Here is an 18,683-nt window from a genome sequence, read left to right as displayed (position 1 = left end):
ACTCCGGTACTCACTCCCCATACTTCATTTGTCATAGGTTTTTATAGGTTTAACTTTTTTAGGCCCCTAAAAATGGACCCGGCCAATTGTACCCTACTAAATGGTGACTACATTGGAGGCCGATACTTGGTGTATGATCCTGTAGACACAGGCCTACTTGAACGGTGTCAGCTATCTATGTATGTACTGGAGAGAGTTACTTGCCATGTACAGGTGAATTGTTCTACGTTGCTTCTTTATTCTCTTTTCATTTGTTTATAGAAGGTAACAGTGAAACCAGAGACAAAGCAAGTTATTGTTCTGTATGATCTGTAACATTGCCACAACTGCTTATACATGAGAATGTATGACTCCATTGTCTGGGCTGAATGTTGGATATACTGTGTGCACTTAAAAACTTAATACAATTTAGTTTAATTAAATTTTTATATATATATATATATATATATATATATATACAAATGATGATGTACATATGCTTTCTATATATATATATATAACACAGGTGTCAAACACCTGTATCCAGATCCTGCCCTCTAAGTTATTTCATGTGGCCCTTGCACCTCTCCTTCAGTTACCCCCTTGTCTCCTCCCCCACCTTTTCTCAGCAGTCGGCAGCAGAGAGCAGAATAGGACTCCTCTGCCAAATCCTGCACCTCTCAGTGCAGCTGCAGTATCCCCTCCCTTGGTCTCAGAATTTCAGAATTCAGTAGACTCTGGTAATTGACTCCACTCCTCCTCTGGTCCTCCTCCAGACCCTGCGCTTTCTGCTTTCCAGCTCTGCCCCCAAAGGAGGTGCACGGTGATGTTAGAGAGGGTGTGGGGTTCTTGGCATCTGATTTAATGGGGGGGTGAGGTGCTCTGGACATCTAGTCTTACAGTTACAACTGGCCCTTTGAGGACAACCATAATGCTGACACAGCCTGCGATGATATATAAGATATATTTAATAATGATCATTAAAAATAAAAACCAACTTTAGCCCTTTTATATAGAATTCTGATTTTTATTTTTTTTCCTGTACAGGTGGATTGATGAACCACGTTTTTGGTCATGCTGGTCTTCGTGAATACAACTCAGTCACATGGGAAACCAAACATCTGGGTGTTGTAATTGACTGAAAGTTTTTATTGCAGTTCACTGGAGGAGTCACACAGGACACAAGTCATATCCATGTTCTAAATGTCATAAGTGCTTTGGGTCTTCTTCAACACTGATCCAACCTCAGAGGACAACATGAGAAAAGTAATTTCAGTGTTCTGGAAGTGACAATTGCTTTACAGTAAAGTCCAACCCATGTATACATAAGAGGAGTCATTTCAAGCGATTTCTTGTTTGGAACGTGACAAAGATTTTACAATGGAGGCAAAACATATCACACACCAGAAGGTCCACACTGAAGAGAAGCCATATCAGTGTTCAGAATGTGATAAAACTTTTAAACGGAGGGATCACCTTGTCATACATGAGAGGGTCCACACTGGAGAGAAGCCATATCAATGTTCAGAATGTGATAAAGCTTTTAGACATAAGTCATATCTTATCACACACCAAAGGATCCACACCGGAGAGAAGCCATATCAGTGTTCTGAATGTGACAAAGCTTTTACACAGAAGTCAAATCTTATCATACACCAGAGGAATCACACTGGAGAGAAGCCATATCAATGTTCTGAATGTGATAAAACTTTTAAATGGAGGGGACACCTTGTCATACATGAGATGATTCATACTGGAGAGAAGCCATATCAGTGTTCAGAATGTGACAAAGCTTTTACACAGAAGTCAGATCTTATTGCACACCATGGGGTTCACACTGGAGAGAAGCCATATCAGTGTTCTGAATGTGATAAAACTTTTAAACGGAGGAGACACCTTGTCATACATGAGAGGGTTCATACTGGAGAGAAGCCATATCAGTGTTCTGAATGTGATAAAACTTTTAAATGGAGGGGACACCTTGTCATACATGAGAGGATTCATACTGGAGAGAAGCCATATCAGTGTTCAGAATGTGACAAAGCTTTTACACGGAAGTCAGAGCTTATAGCACACCAGAGGGTCCACACTGGGGAGAAGCCATATCAATGTTTGAAATGTGATAAAACTTTTAAACGGAGGAGACACCTTGTCATACATGAGAGGGTTCATACTGGAGAGAAGCCATATCAATGTTCTGAATGTGATAAAACTTTTAAACGGAGGGAACACCTTGTCATACATGAGAGGGTTCATACTGGAGAGAAGCCATATCAGTGTTCAGAATGTGATAAAACTTTTAAACGGAGGGATCACCTTGTCATACATGAGAGGGTCCACACTGGAGAGAAGCCATATCAATGTTCAGAATGTGATAAAGCTTTTACACATAAGTCATATCTTATCACACACCAAAGGATCCACACCGGAGAGAAGCCATATCAGTGTTCTGAATGTGACAAAGCTTTTACACGGATGGCACATCTTATCACACACCAGAGGATCCTCCACACTCGAGAGAAGCCATATCAATGTTCAGAATGTGACAAAGCTTTTACAGGTAATGCCGGGCTAATCTGTCACCAGAGGATTCACAAGCTTGAGCTGCATAAATGAAAATCCAGAAGATTGGACAATATTAAAGAAGTTAAAGCTGTCTCATTAGGTTCACAGCCCCAATGTCTTCCCACAAACGACGGAAGACATAAAAAGACAAAATGCTGCTTAGAAAAAAAATCTGTGAACAATCAGGAATTTAATGTTCGGATGCATTGGGTTTAGTGCTTATGTCCATCAGGAACACACCTAGAAGGCCTGTGAATATTTTACCTATGGACATTTTTTTCAGATAAGCAGCAATGACTGAACTGTTTTCCTCATCTTTATCCTTTTTTATGGAGCATTGACTGAGCATGTAATTCATTTTCATCATTCACTAACTGAGCTATGTTCCCATGCATTTTCTTCATTGACAGAATCTGACCAACCAATACATGACCAACAATGCCTCAGTACCAGAGTCTAGGATGGGGTCCAATGGCTTCTTGCCAAGCCTCTGAAACCTCATTAGGAGAGTCCATTCCATGTTCTTTTGAGAATTAATACATCATAAGCAAGGCTTGAGGGTTCCAGCTAAGCCCACCGTGTCCACACCTCCCATTACATGTTCCACCTCCTCTCCCATGATCAATGCCTCCTTTCCATGTTCTATATCCTCTCATGGATGACATCTTTCCAGGCAGGTCTGTAGCTGAGATACCAGCCAGATAGAGGTCTCTGGTTAGAGAGTAACTTCTTAAGCTGCTGTAGGCCCTCCAACACGGAGTTAATGCTGTTTTAGGGTACATATTCAACAGTATCACCTAATCCCAGCTGGCCACTTGTGTTTCATCTGGTTTTCTCAAAAGGGATTCTATCAGGTGATGATTGGATGTCTTTGTTATCTTTTTTTTTTCTGTCCAGCTATTGCTCATCTCCATAAACTATTCACACGGTACAACTGCAAGAGATCTGAACTTACAAAGTGCTAAGTGTGCGGTCATATTCCTACCACTTCTTCTGGGAGACTGAAATTCCTCTTATTGGGGTTCACCTTAATGACTCTGAATGGACGAGTTAAGACATCGGCGCCACAGTGTAACAATGGGCAAAATCAATAATTACATAAATGGTGCAATCTGTCATTAGCATAAACGTTTTTGTTTTTCCGAATCTCCCCTTGTAACTTTTTTATTACCTGTTGACCCTCCCAGTTTTTTTCTGCTTCCTGTAGAAGGCCAAGCTATTTGGCAAAAATGAAAGTTGGATGGTTGGGAAACACCATATAAGACTGCTGGGGGTGCTTACAACTGTCATCTTCCATTCATATGGGGGGTTGAACCTTATAGAAATCCTGTTGCTGTAACTGCTGTAGAAGCGTTAGCTGAAGTTGGACTTTACTTGTTGTGTGTCTTACTTATAATCTATCTAAGACTTCCCTGTACAGGGTGACAACGCTGCTGTGTAATGTTCCTACAGAATGATCAGGGTTGTCACCCTGTTACAGAAGGTGGGGAAATAACAGATCTACAGACAGGACCAACAGCTGATACAACTATGTTGCTGAGGGAACTCTGGGAATGCTAATGACAGATTGCATTACACATTCAGTTAGCAGACTTCCTGCTGTTGGTCTTCTGTTTGAATTGTGTTCTGATATTTACTGTCCTGCTGTAAAAGGTGTAAATGATTGTCCATGTTTTCTGTAGTGGCAGGGACTACAAACTCATATCAGGAATATTAGGATGGGTACTTACCCAAGGGGATCACCTTTTTGGATTTGGAAGAAACATTTCACATAGTTTCTTTCCATTAATGGCACCGACAAAGGGAGTCTCACTTACTTTACTAACAATAGGAGAGCCAATCACAGGCCAGTAACATTTCATGGTTTCTCACTGTAATTGCAGAATGTTTAATCCCCATTGGTCCAATGGATTCCTAGTCCTTCCAGATAACATTTGCTTCTTGTGTGGAAGGAGCACCCTAAAGTGGCTTCCCTTCAATTCCACCCATAGCTGTACTTTAGGTTATGTTGCCCCTCCCCCCATATCTGTAAAGGAAAGCCTCAATTTCTCCTAATACTCCCCTGGCCTTCCAGTGAGAAGAAACATTTTCTCTGGATTGGAGCTGCTTTATGCAGTGAGCCCTTCATAGACGGGATGGGGAATCTAAGATAAGTAAGATGAACCGGTGTACTGGAGTCATGGATCAGGTAACCAATGACACCACTGATGTTATAGCAGAGCTGACAGCAGAAGTGGCTCCACCATCTAAGGTGGTGTCACAGAACTGCTTGGCAGCTGACTATCTCTTGGCAGACCAAGGTGGAGTCTACAAATGGTGTCAGATGGAGAGTGTTGTATGTTTATATTAGATAATGAGGATCTCAGAAGGGGATATCTACACAAGGTAAAGGAGTTCCAACAGGAACCTGGGTGGGGGGAGGTGGGATCCAATGTTTTGGGTGGGTTTAGTTGGAATCTGGTTGAGTAATATGGTGGGTTTGCTTCTTAAGCCATTAGTTGCTACCATAGTTTTGATTTTGAAATATACATTTCTGTCTTTTCTTTTACTGCCAGAGATTATTTTGCTTTTTTAAGTTATATTCACATTTTAGGCCATATGATTAGTTAAAATCCCAAACATTTATTTTATTTTCTGAAATCAGAGACTCTGGAGAATATAATGGTGGTAGTTGCCATTTTTCATGTCACAGAATATTAGCACAGCTGTTTATCAAATACATATTTTCTGTAAAATAGATAATGTTAGTGCACAAAGAACACAATATATGACCCAATTTGGTGAAATTATAAAATATGGGGTTAGCATCAAGTATATAGATACCAAACATGTCAAACTTTATAAACTGTGCGTACTTGTGAAATGGTGACAAACTTCAGTTTGACGCTTTAAGAGCCTTTATAGGTTATCAGTTCAGATAGTTATCCGTGAACGATGGCCTCAGAATGATTGTTCTCACTCTCGCTTGTGCAATGATATGTAAAATGTGTCGTGTGATTTGTTTTGTGGGTTTTTATTTTTATAATGTTACTTAAATTTTTTTCATCTCTTTTTACACTTAACATGGCTTCTATCAGATAGGGGGTTGATAGCCCCCCTGTGGTACATATTTCTGGTCACAGGTCCTCTTTAAAGAGACATCAGAACATTATTAGACCCCCAATGTCACCTCTGTACCCCAAGAAAGATGGTCAAGCACAGATCATGCCTAATCAGCTCCTTCCCAAACCATAATGACTGAAGAATGACAGCGCTGAACCCAGAAATGACATAATCTCCCACCTCCCACATTCATTCACTGAAGGGGAGATCAGAGATCAGATGTTTGCTGATTTCCTTCTGCCCTCACCACTGACACCCACCATGCCTGTCTTGGGCTTGCAGGAAGGACAGCTGAGCCCGGTATATATGGCGGGGGGAGGACCTTCAGTGCGGCTGAATCACTTCCACCAGAAAGCTGACAGATGGCCTAACAAATGTAGACAACCCCCGGGTGCTATAGCTATAAGGCCGTGCTGCTGCTGATGGAAACCTTACGTTGGCCGGAGTGAAAGGGTTCCACTAATGTACATCTGCCAAATCTGTATCTGAGGAGACCATAGAAGCAGCATTAGAAAGAAATGTGAGCTTGGCTTCAGTCAGGCGATGGTCCTGGTGGTCCTGGTCTTGTTCTCCTTCAGGTCCTCTCACCTTGTAGATGGTGACATGGACTTGTGTGGGAATGAGTAGGAGGGGCTCCGGGTTCTCTTGTACTCAATCAGCTTGTTATGGATAAAACATGAAAGTGTTTTCTGGGAATTTACAGGGATTTGGATGTTCAGAGGGTCACATAAGTGGGCTGGTATTAATGAGGGGTGTGTCATATGTTAATGAGTTTCTTAGCATAGATGATATAAATGGTATAAATAGATCCTTGAAATGTAAACAATCTATCTCTTTTCTTCTGTTAAAGTGTCACATATATATGATTAATAAAGTTGAATTATAATTTCATCACACAATACTGTGGTCTGGGTTCTTCTACAACACATCCCCCCAAATATGTCCTCTTCCAGTTATAGGGGTCTGATGGAATGGGACACCAGCTGATGGTATCTCTTAGGCCCCTTGTACATGGGGGGTCCAGCCCCTGTGGGTGCAATCCTGGCATTATAATACACCTGGTAGGCACAGGTACAGCGTCCAGCCCCGCTGCCTGCAGCCTGTCAAAGTCTACACTACAGCTGGACGGGGCTCAATGCTGCACCACCTGTACCTCGTGTTTAGGGAGCTCCGTGTTCAGGGAGAAATGACCGCCATCCTGATCAGACAAAGCATAAAGAAGATGTAGGCAGGTGCAGTCTGCTTCTTCTACTGTAGGGGGCACCCAACCAGGGGGACATCCCAGCCTAGAGAGGAAGTCAGGGGACACTTGGTTTCTCTGTGGTTTCCCGGTTCCTGGAGACTGTGTGGAATGAAGGGGTCCATGGAGTCCTGGAGACATTTTACATTTTTTTTGTTTACATGTTTTAAAGACCATTTATACCTTAAAATTACTTAAAACCCCCAAATATTATATATATTTCTTCACAACAGCAGACACACTAGAGGATAAATTGTTATTAGTTCTGATGTTTTATGATTTTTATTATTTTACACAATATTAGTGCAATGATTTATGAAAGGCAAAATTTCAGTTAAAAATACAGCAGATGAGAATTCAGAGAAAGCTCCACCCTCATTCATTCTCCACCAATCAAGGATCTCACTCCAGTTACCCAGTCACCGTGGGCATGATTTCCTTGACATCCATCATTGGTGTCAGTGAGATAAAATAAGCCCCATTGTTGGTGTCAGTGAGATAAATAAGCCCCATTGGTGTCAGTGAGATAAAATAAGTTCCATTGTTGGTGTCAGTTAGATAAAACAAATGCCATTGTTGGTGTCAGTGAGAATAAAGTGTACCCCCAGCCCAGCATTGGTGGTCAGTGGTGGTACTTACCTGATCCCAGCCTCCGGCTGCCTCTCTGCTGATGTCACAATTATACTTTCACTGTAGGAAAGGAGATGCCGGCTCCCAGCAGTCGGGTATAATTGCAGTCCCTGGTGATGGAACCCAGAGAGTGTTCCGGAGTCGTCACCTCACTGCCACTTTGAAGTGTCCTGGAATCTGCCAGACATGGACATGATCATTGGAGAATGCTTTGAAACAACAACAAGGTTCAAACTATGAGACATTTCTTAGAGCTGCAGTTCCTCTGAGCTCCACCAGGTGGTGAGTGCCCTTCTACCCAGACAGGAAGTGATGTCAGGTACAGACAGGAAGTGATGTCAGGTACAGACAGAAAGTAATGACAGGTACAGATGGGAAGTGATGACAGGTACAGATGGGAAGTGATGTCAGGTATAGACGGGAAGTGATATCAGGTATAGATGGTAAGTGATGTCAGGTACACATGAGAAGTGATGTCAGGTACATACAGGAAGTGATGTCAGGTACAGATGGAAAGTGATGTCGGGTACAGATGGGAAGTGATGTCGAGTACAGACGGGAAATGATGTCAGGTACAGATGGGAAGTGATGTCAGGTACAGATGGTAAGTGATGTCAGGTACACAGAGAAAGTGATGTCAGGTACATACGGGAAGTGATGTCAGGTATAGATGGTAAGTGATGTCAGGTACAGACGGGAAGTGATGTCAGGTACAGACGGGAAGTGATGTCAGGTACAGACGGGAACTGATATCAGGTACAGACGGGAAATTATGTCAGGTACAGATGGGAAGTGGTGTCAGGTACAGATGAAAAGTGATGTCGGGTACAGACGAGAAATAATGTTGGGTACAGATGGGAAATGATGTCAGGTACATACAGGAAGTGGTGTCAGGTACAGATGGGAAGTGGTGTCAGGTACAGATGAAAAGTGATGTCAGGTACAGATGGGAAGTGGTGTCAGGTACAGATGAAAAGTGATGTTGGGTACAGACGAGAAATAATGTCGGGTACAGATGGGAAATGATGTCAGGTACATACAGGAAGTGGTGTCAGGTACAGATGGGAAGTGATGTCAGGTACAGACAGGAAGTGATGTCAGGTACAGATGGGAAGTGATATAGGTATAAACAGATAGTGATGTCAGGTACAGACAGGAAGTGATGTCAGGTAGACAGGAAGTGATGTCAGGTACAGACAGGAAGCTCTGGGTGAGAGGTGAGTCAGGAGGAAGTAGAGAGGAGACATTGCTTTGTCTCCCAGCAGACAGAGGGTGTCAGTAATGAGGCTCCACCTGATGCTGGCTGCTGGGAAGGTATATAATCCCCCCGTAGTTTTCATCAGTTCCTCAGTGTTCTGCCTATGAGCCGCTTCCCTGCTGGATCCTGCATCCTGTATCTTATATACTTTCCCCTGATTCTGGTTTCCTGCATCCTGTTCCCCCATCTCTGCTCCCCTGATTACTAGTCCTGGGTCTGCCCGGTGTATGTCAGCTTCCCTCCATTTGTACACAGTGTATTATAGTCAGGTTGTTGGGTTGGTTATTTGCTGTCACATTTATGTGTCACTTTTGCTTTGTTTATGATCTGTGGGTGTCGTGTCCATTAGTAAACGAGACTTAAAGTGATTGTAAAGGCAACATTTTTTTTCATTTAAAACAAACATGTCATACTTACTGCTGTGTGTGATGGGTTTGCACAGAGCAGCCTGGATCCTCCTCTTCTCGGGTCCCCCACAGGGGCTCCCAGCCCCTCCCTCCTGTTGAGTGCCCCCACAGCAAGCAGCTTGTTATGGGAGTGATTTAGCCGGACTAAGTGTCCGATGATTATCTGTTCCTGTCCTAATTAATCATGCTAGCTCTTTAGTGCGCACACATGAAGAAAGCCACACTGACACACGTTTAATTCTGTGAAAACTTCTAGTTTATTGGAATGAAAAAGTGAGTTTATATATGCAAGATAATGCAAGGGTGGTGAGCAGTGTTACTGGGCTACGTATACGCTTCTAATTGGTCATGTCCATACGAGGCAAACTTCCTTCAGGGCTCGTGGTGATCTCCTCTTAGGTGTTATCTTGGAAAGAAAATATTTTTGTTCTTCCACAAAATCCTGACCATTGTACTATGCATGCTGGGCAGTATATGACATACTCCTGACCACTGCACAATATATACAGGGCAGTATATGACATGTTCCTGACCACTGCGCTCTGTACACAGGGCAGTATATGACATGTTCCTGACCACTGCGCTCTGTACACAGGGCTGTATATGATATACTCCTGACCACTGCACTCTATACACAGGGCAGTTTATGACATTTTCCTGACCACTGCACTCTACACACAGGGCTGTATATGATATACTCCTGACCACTGCGCTCTGTACACAGGCCTAAGATATAATCCTGACCACTGCACACTGTACACAAGGCTGTATATGATATATTCATGGCCACTGTGCTCTGTACACAGGGCTGTATATGATATACTCCTGACCACTGCACTCTGTACACAGGCCTAAGATATAACACTGACCACTGCACTCTGTACACAGGGCTGTATATGATATACTCCTGAACATTGCACTCTGTACACAGACCTAAGATATAAACCTGACCATTGCACTCTGTACAAAGGGCTGTACATGACATGTTCCTAACCACTGCACTTTTTTTTCTGAGCCATGTATGACATGCTCCTGACCGATGACCACTTCTAAATGCTGGGCTGTATAAGACATGATCTTACCCACTGTGACATACATGACATACTACTTCTGACTACTTCACTCTGTATAGGGACTGTATATCATATACTCCTGACCACTACACTCCTCGATGTAAATCACATACTCCTGACCACTACACTCTGTACTCTGGGATGGAAATCACATACTCCTGACCACTACACTCTGCACTCTGGGATGTAAATCACATACTCCTGACCACTACACTCTGTACTCTGGGATGGAAATCACATACTCCTGACCACTGCACTCTGTACTCTGGGATGGAAATCACATACTCCTGACCACTACACTCTGTACTCTGGGATGGAAATCACATACTCCTGACCACTACACTCTGTACTCTGGGATGGAAATCACATACTCCTGACCACTGCACTCTGTACTCTGAGATGTAAATCACATACTCCTGACCACTGCACTCTGTACTCTGGGATGTAAATCACATACTCCTGACCACTACACTCTGTACTCTGGGATGTAAATCACATACTCCTGACCACTACACTCTGTACTCTGGGATGTAAATCACATACTCCTGACCACTACACTCTGTACTCTGGGATGTAAATCACATACTCCTGACCACTACACTCTGTACTCTGGGATGTAAATCACATACTCCTGACCACTACACTCTGTACTCTGGGATGTAAATCACATACTCCTGACCACTACACTCTGTACTCTGGGATGGAAATCACATACTCCTGACCACTACACTCTGTACTCTGGGATGTAAATCACATACTCCTGACCACTGCACTCTGTACTCTGGGATGGAAATCACATACTCCTGACCACTACACTCTGTACTCTGGGATGTAAATCACATACTCCTGACCACTACACTCTGTACTCTGGGATGTAAATCACATACTCCTGACCACTACATTCTGTACTCTGGGATGTAAATCACATACTCTTGACCACTACACTCTGTACTCTGGGATGTAAATCACATACTCTTGACCACTACACTCTGTACTCTGGGATGTAACTCCTGACCACTGCACTCTGTACTCTGGGATGTAACTCCTGACCACTACACTCTGTACTCTGGGATGTAACTCCTGACCACTACACTCTGTACTCTGGGATGTAAATCACATACTCCTGACCACTACACTCTGTACTCTGGGATGTAAATCACATACTCCTGACCACTACACTCTGTACTCTGGGAGGTAAATCACATACTCCTGACCACTGCACGTTGTTTGCAGGGCTGTATGAAGTAGTCTCCTGACCCCTGCACTCTGGGCCATTATTCATGGTGAACCAGAAACTGGATGACCTGTAAAGGCTTGTGAAGTGTCTCCTGTGAGAAATGTTTGGGCCCCAAAGATCCCCATCGTGGCCCCGACACACACAATTCTTTTCACTCAATAAATTCTTTATTATAGTTTTACTTCTAACAAGATTGTAATCATAGAATCAGGAAATAGTAAAGGAAGGAATCTGATTGGTCAGGAAGATCCCTTGTCTGGAATGTGGGGGCGGAGTCATTATTATTGGTGTACAATACAATACACAACGTGTTCCATTATTATAACAAAGTATTGTAGAAAAGATCCCAACATGTGACATGGCTGAATGAATGCTGGTCATATTAGTTCATCTATTCTCTAAGTGGGGTGGTATCTATTGGGCCAATCCCTTTTACAAACCACACATAATATCGCCCTTCAAAGTGAAAACAGAAATGATTTGCACAAAATCAAAGAGTAGAAATATTTTCCGGTGGATCCCCTCTACCCAGACCCCATATGTAGACATAGAACAACAAGCCGTGTTCCCTCTCGTGCCGCACTCCTCCAACCACCCAAACCCACACAGAAGCCAAGGGAAATAATGAGAGGAAAGTTCCCCCCTAGTTTGGGGCGGAGTTCTCCTTCCCTCCTGTTGGGGGATGGGAGAAGGATGGACTGAAGACAGAGAGACGCTTCGGGGTCACCACTGTTCTGTAGAGCCTTGAAATGAAGGACATCAACTTCAGAAGTTCTTGTTGTCTGTTCCCCGATAACGAGATCTGGGCTCTCCCGGCTTCTAGCTCTGTAACCCGCTATATCATTATCAGGAAACGCAACTCCGACACCCAAGAAGGGCTGAAGTTGTGTCCTTCATTTCCAGGATCTACTGACCACTCTGCACCCCGACATTTACTGCACTTCATCCATGTCTTTGGGGGCCTCTGATCTCCTTATCAACTGTTTCTTCCATGATGAAGATCAGCCATGGAGTATATCTGAGGTGTATATCAGGGGGGCTTCTTCCGCACATGAGAGCTGGGATGTCCAGCAACATTCATCTAGAAGACATTTCCCGCACTCATGGCACTAATACACCTCCAGGGTTGTGTGGGACCCCTGATGTAAAGGGAGACAGGACTTCAGTTTCCCTCACTTAGGACAGAAAGTGGCTTCTTCCTGTGTGAGATCTCTGATGTTTGTAAAGATTAGACTTCCTTGTAAAACATTTCCCACACTCAGGACAGGAATATGCCTTCTCCCCTGTATGAGATCTCTGATGTGTGTATAAATGGGACTTGTCTGAAAAACATTTCCCACATTCTGGACAGGAATATGCCTTCTCCCCTGTATGAGATCTCTGATGTGTGTATAAATGGGACTTGTCTGAAAAACATTTCCCACATTCTGGACAGGAATATGGCTTCTCCCCTGTGTGAGATCTCTGATGTTTGTATAGATGGGACTTGTCTGAAAAACATTTCCCACACTCAGGACAGGAATATGGCTTCTCCCCCGTGTGAGATCTCTGATGTCTGTGAAGACTGGACTTCAGTAAAAAACATTTCCCGCACTCAGAACAGGAATACGGCTTCTTCCCCGTGTGAGATCTCTGATGTGTGCACAGATAGGTCATCTTTGAAAAACATTTCCCGCACTCGGGACAGGAATACGGCTTTTCCCCTGTGTGAGATCTCTGATGTGAGTAAAGATTGGACTTCTCTGAAAAACATTTCCCGCACTCTGGACAGGAATACGGCTTCTCCCCCGTGTGAGATCTCTGATGTCTGTAAAGATTGGACTTGAGTGAAAAACATTTCCCGCACTCAGAACAGGAATACGGCTTCTCCCCCCGTGTGAGATCTCTGATGTCTGTAAAGACTGGACTTCAGTGAAAAACATTTCCCGCACTCAGGACAGGAATACGGCTTCTCCCCCGTGTGAGATCTCTGATGCGTGTATAGATGGGACTTCACTGAAAAACATTTCCCACACTCAGGACAGGAATACGGCTTCTCACCTGTGTGAGATCTCTGATGTGTGTAAATACTGGACTTCTCTGAAAAACATTTCCCACACTCAGGACAGGAATACGGCTTCTCCCCTGTGTGAGATCTCTGATGTCTGTGAAGACTGGACTTCAGTAAAAAAACATTTCCCGCACTCAGAACAGGAATACGGCTTCTTCCCCGTGTGAGATCTCTGATGCGTGCACAGATAGGTCATCTTTGAAAAACATTTCCCGCACTCGGGACAGGAATACGGCTTTTCCCCTGTGTGAGATCTCTGATGTGAGTAAAGACTGGACTTCTCTGAAAAACATTTCCCACACTCAGGACAGGAATATGCCTTCTCCCCTGTATGAGATCTCTGATGTGTGTATAAATGGGACTTGTCTGTAAAACATTTCCCGCACTCAGGACAGGAATGTGGCTTCTCCTCCATGTGAAATCTTTTATGCACATTAAGATGGGATTTAGAACTGAAACATTTCCCGCACTCAGTACAGGAGAACCTCTTCCCTGTTGGAAGGCCGGCCCGGTCCCGCACAGTCTGAGGTCCCTCAGGATACGAGGAATCCGATGGTCCATCTACACTGGGTGGTGCCGGATGGACATTGGAGGGAGCCGGGTTTTCTCCTGGACTATACTGTGTGATGTCCTCATCTTCTACTTTCCAGTCTGGAGACAAAGTGAGACAATCCTCGGAGGTTTTCCTCATCTCCCGACCATGGACTAAAATACAAAGACAAAGAGGATTACTAGACAGGAGCTGATTGGTTCAAATCCCCCCAAATGTCAGGACGGGACAGATCCCTCCAAATGTCAGGACGGGACAAATCCCCCCAAATGTCAGGACGGTACAAATCCCCCCCAAATGTCAGGACGGTACAAATACCCCCAAATGTCAGGACGGTACAAATACCCCCAAATGTCAGGACGGGACAAATCCCCCCAAATGTCAGGACGGTAAAAATCCCCCCAAATGTCAGGACGGGACAAATCCCTCCAAATGTCAGGACGGTACAAATACCCCCAAATGTCAGGACGGGACAAATCCCCGTTCCCCCAACCAGGACTCCGCCCACATGAGGCAGCTTGGTCTCTGAGGAGCTTACAATTCCACCCTCAAGGGAACTAGGAAATGGCTCCTCTGATCTCCTACCAGGTCATTTCTTTATTCATGGACCTTAGTCAGAGAGTGAGGAAACAACCAGAACTGTCTTTTATAGGAGGGACAGTGATGAGGGGATTATAGGACGAGGGTCCCCACCCCCTCTATCACTCATCGCCATCTTCCCAACACAAGAAGTACTGCACTTCCTTATTTAGTCCATGATTTAGTCATGAAGAACAGCGGGGCTGAGCCCCACCAGAGGTCAGAGAGTGAGGATGGGGGGAGAACAACCAAGATGAAGACTGGACTGATCCTGAAGACCACCATCATTGGGGTATTGACTCCTCCCTCATTATCACTTTCTGTTTAAGGGTCCAAAGTTGGAGGATGTTATCACATTATTATCACCATGTAAAAGTCTGTGCTCCAATCACATCATCCGATATAAAATGTCCAGCTGGGAGGAAATGGGGGGAACAAAAGAGACTCCATATTATGTGTATATATATAGCAGTGGGGGGAGGGGGAGAGCAGAAGTCAGGACTATGGAATGTACAACATAGAGTATATAATGCAGGGGTCAGGAGTATGTAATGTACAACATAGAGTATATAGTGCAGGGGTCAGGAGTATGTAATGTACAACATAGCGTATATAGTGCAGGGGTCAGGAGTATGTAATGTACAAAATAGCGTATATAGTGCAGGGGTCAGGAGTATGTAATGTACAACATAGAGTATATAGTGCAGGGGTCAGGAGTATGTAATGTACAACATAGCGTATATAGTGCAGGGGTCAGGAGTATGTAATGTACAACATAGAGTATATAGTGCAGGGGTCAGGAGTATGTAATGTACAACATAGAGTATATAGTGCAGGGGTCAGGAGTATGTAATGTACAACATAGAGTATATAGTGCAGGGGTCAGGAGTATGTAATGTACAACATAGCGTATATAGTGCAGGGGTCAGGAGTATGTAATGTACAACATAGAGTATATAGTGCAGGGGTCAGGAGTATGTAATGTACAACATAGCGTATATAGTGCAGAGGTCAGGAGTATGTAATGTACAACATAGAGTATATAGTGCAGGGGTCAGGAGTATGTAATGTACAACATAGCGTATATAGTGCAGGGGTCAGGAGTATGTAATGTACAACATAGAGTATATAGTGCAGGGGTCAGGAGTATGTAATGTACAACATAGCGTATATAGTGCAGGGGTCAGGAGTATGTAATGTACAACATAGAGTATATAGTGCAGGGGTCAGGAGTATGTAATGTATAATATAAATTATACAGTGTAAGGGTCAGGACTCATAATATTGTTATTCAGCAATCAGTGGTGGCCTAGATGTCCACATGAGACAAGCTGCAGAGGTCCCACACCGCTGCCTCCCATCTCCTGAGTCTGCACTCAGTGACTTGGGGCTGAGACACTACAGACATATCCCTCCACCTGGCACAGCCAGCAGACAACAAAGTAACCCTGGCAGAAATGATTGGTCACAGATTTTACTAGACCTGACATGTGGCAAAAGACCCAATACACATGTCCCAGGTCAACCAACACCTATGTGGAACATCAACATTTTTCTGCCAGCTGATCCCCAGAACCTCCATAAATCCAGTCTAGATACATAAATTGTGTCTGCAGCACAGAGAAGGAAGATTATCTGAGAGAAATCCAGGAATACAGGACGGGGAACACAGCTCAGGAAAGTGACCAGGGGATTACAGGCTGATATCACCCAGTCCCCGCCCTACTCTGGACCAATCAGTGAGCAGTATGGGTGGAGGAATGGATTTAGTGTTCATGACCCACCTGTGCTGATCTCTGTAGGAGTGTCCTCCTCTATAAATGTCCCCGTTATTCCATCCTCCTCCATAGACTGCTGATCATCCCTCACATACGCCTCTTCTTCTTCTGCTTTCACCTCAAATTCTATATCGATTGGATCTCCACTCTAAATCAAGGAAATGAGAGAAAATATCATCTGTAAAATGTAAGATTTATGATTGTGACATCACACACAAAATCCACACATTGTCTCCCTTCACAGAAGCAGATCACATGTGATATGTGGGTACATTTCCCCTAAATACCGCATGCCATCCTGAAACTGTCCATTTCCTATCCCGTGTTGCGGTATTGACCACAAACACTGAACACGCTCAGTAAATACCGCATGAACAGGCGTTACATTCACAGAAGGAAATAAAGAATGAAATGCATGCGGTCATTAATTAGTGGTGGAGACATGCGGCATTCAGGAAATGTGTACTGCTTGGGAAAGAGTGGGCGGCCGCTGGCATCCTTAACAACCAGTAAACAACATGGTTGTTAGGGAGCAAACGGCCGCTGTGTCTTAACCAACCGATAAATTAAAAAAAAAAAAAGATTTACCGGCAACAAAATATTAAGAAAATGGCGTGGGGTCCCCCTCCCGGGTCTGGTATGGATTTTGAGGGGGACCCCTTGTCAAAATGAAAGAAATACATACCAGACCCCTATCTGAGCATGCAGCCCAGAAGGTCAGGAAAGGGGGGGGATGAGCAAGTGACCCCCCCTCCTGAAACATACCAGGCCACGTGCCCTTAACATGGAGTGGATGTTCTGTTGCAGGGGGGGGTTTGCTCCCCCAAAGCACCTTGTCCATGTTGATGAGGACAAGGGAATCTTCCCCACAACCCAGGCTAGTGGCTGTGGGGGTTTGCAGGCAGGAGACTTATACAATTTAACAAGGGGGCCCTCAGATCCCTCACCCCATGTGAATGAGTATGGGGTACATGGTACCCCTAGTTATTAACCCCAAAATATATGACAGTTTTTGACAAGTCCTTTATTAAAAAAACAAAAATAAAGCAAAATGCCCCCCCGGTGTAGATCCATCATCAATCACGATGCTCGCTGTCACCGCTGACTCGGAAAGAAAAGCTCCGCTCCCAATGAAGACTCCCCTCTGTCTGACAGCTCTGCTGCCTCCTGCCACTAAATATACTAAGGGACGGTGCCACTCGGTGATGTCACTGACTGGGGCATGTTGTATTGGTGATGTTACTGACCGGGGCATGTTGTATTGGTGACATCACTGATCGGGGCATGTTGTATTGGTGATGTCACTGACTGGGGCATGTTGTATTGGTGATGTCACTGACCAGGGCATGTTGTATTGGTGACATCACAAGAGGGCCACCCAGTGATGTCACAGGGTATTAGCGCTCCTTAGTTTATTTAGAAGTGGGAGGCGGCGAAGCTGTGAGATGGCAGGAGGGGAGCTTTGTTTTTTCGTCGAGTCAGCCAATGACAGCGAGTATCGTGATTGGATCATCGATGGATCTACATCAGGGGGATATTTTTCTTTATTTTTGTTTTGTCAAAAATTTCTTCCAGTGTTCTATTACACTTTTTTTGGTGAATGAATAGGGGTACTATGTACTCTATACTCATTCACATTGTGGGGGGCCGCCTTGTTAAAGGTGGCTTCTAGATTCCAATAAGCCCCCCACCCACACCCACAACTACTGCCCAGGGTTGCAGGGAAGGGACCCTTGTCCCCATCGACATGGGGATAAGGTAATTTTGTGGGGGCAGAGCGCCCCTATCCCCAAGCATGCACCCCATGTTTAGAGTATGTGGCCTGGTATGGTTCAGGAGGAAGGTGGGCACTCACTAACCATCTGGTATTGATTTTGGAGGGGAGCCGACACCTTTATTTTTATTATTTTGGCATCGGGGTTCCCATCAACATCCATACCAGACCTGTCACAGCTGTCAGCGGGGAACTTGGCAGCCGTCTGCTCCTTGTTTACTGGTTGTCGAGGACACTGGCGGCTGCCCTCTCCTTAACAACAAGCTATTTACAAGTGTTGCTATGGACACCAGTGGTAAATTACCCGCAGGCTTCACTACTAAAAAACAGCATGCAGCATCTTACTACATACTGGGATACGGGAAGATACCGCTTTGTGATTGGAGCCCATACTCTCTACAAGTCCATGTTCTAGATTCTCCATCCCATCAACCTTGTAATAGTGAGGGATGGTGTGACCT

At 44.3% G+C, this 18,683-nt stretch overlaps 2 protein-coding genes across 2 annotated transcripts in view; one reads left to right on the top strand and one right to left on the bottom strand.

Annotated features, from left to right (window-relative positions):
• Window positions 1-1,030: 1,030 nt before the first annotated feature.
• LOC149460711 (uncharacterized) lies at window positions 1,031-3,284 on the top strand. The gene has a single exon (XM_089679286.1). It carries the CDS (start codon window positions 1,360-1,362, stop codon window positions 2,593-2,595), a length of 1,236 nt encoding a protein of 411 aa, XP_089535412.1. The 5' UTR covers window positions 1,031-1,359; the 3' UTR covers window positions 2,596-3,284.
• An 8,664-nt stretch (window positions 3,285-11,948) lies between these two features.
• LOC149460710 (uncharacterized) overlaps window positions 11,949-18,683 on the bottom strand; it is a 29,623-nt gene continuing 22,888 nt past the window's right edge. Inside the window, 3 exon segments of the mRNA XM_089679220.1 lie at window positions 11,949-13,363; window positions 13,365-13,652; window positions 13,654-14,241. Coding sequence (XP_089535346.1) covers window positions 12,668-13,363; window positions 13,365-13,652; window positions 13,654-14,241 — 1,572 coding nt within the window. The 3' untranslated portion in view covers window positions 11,949-12,667.

Source organism: Staurois parvus, unplaced genomic scaffold (assembly GCF_062004578.1).
Source record: "Staurois parvus isolate SC_StPar_1 unplaced genomic scaffold, SC_StPar_1.0 ptg000221l, whole genome shotgun sequence".
Lineage (NCBI taxonomy): Eukaryota > Metazoa > Chordata > Amphibia > Anura > Ranidae > Staurois > Staurois parvus.
This window is presented reverse-complemented; position numbering and strand designations above follow the sequence as displayed.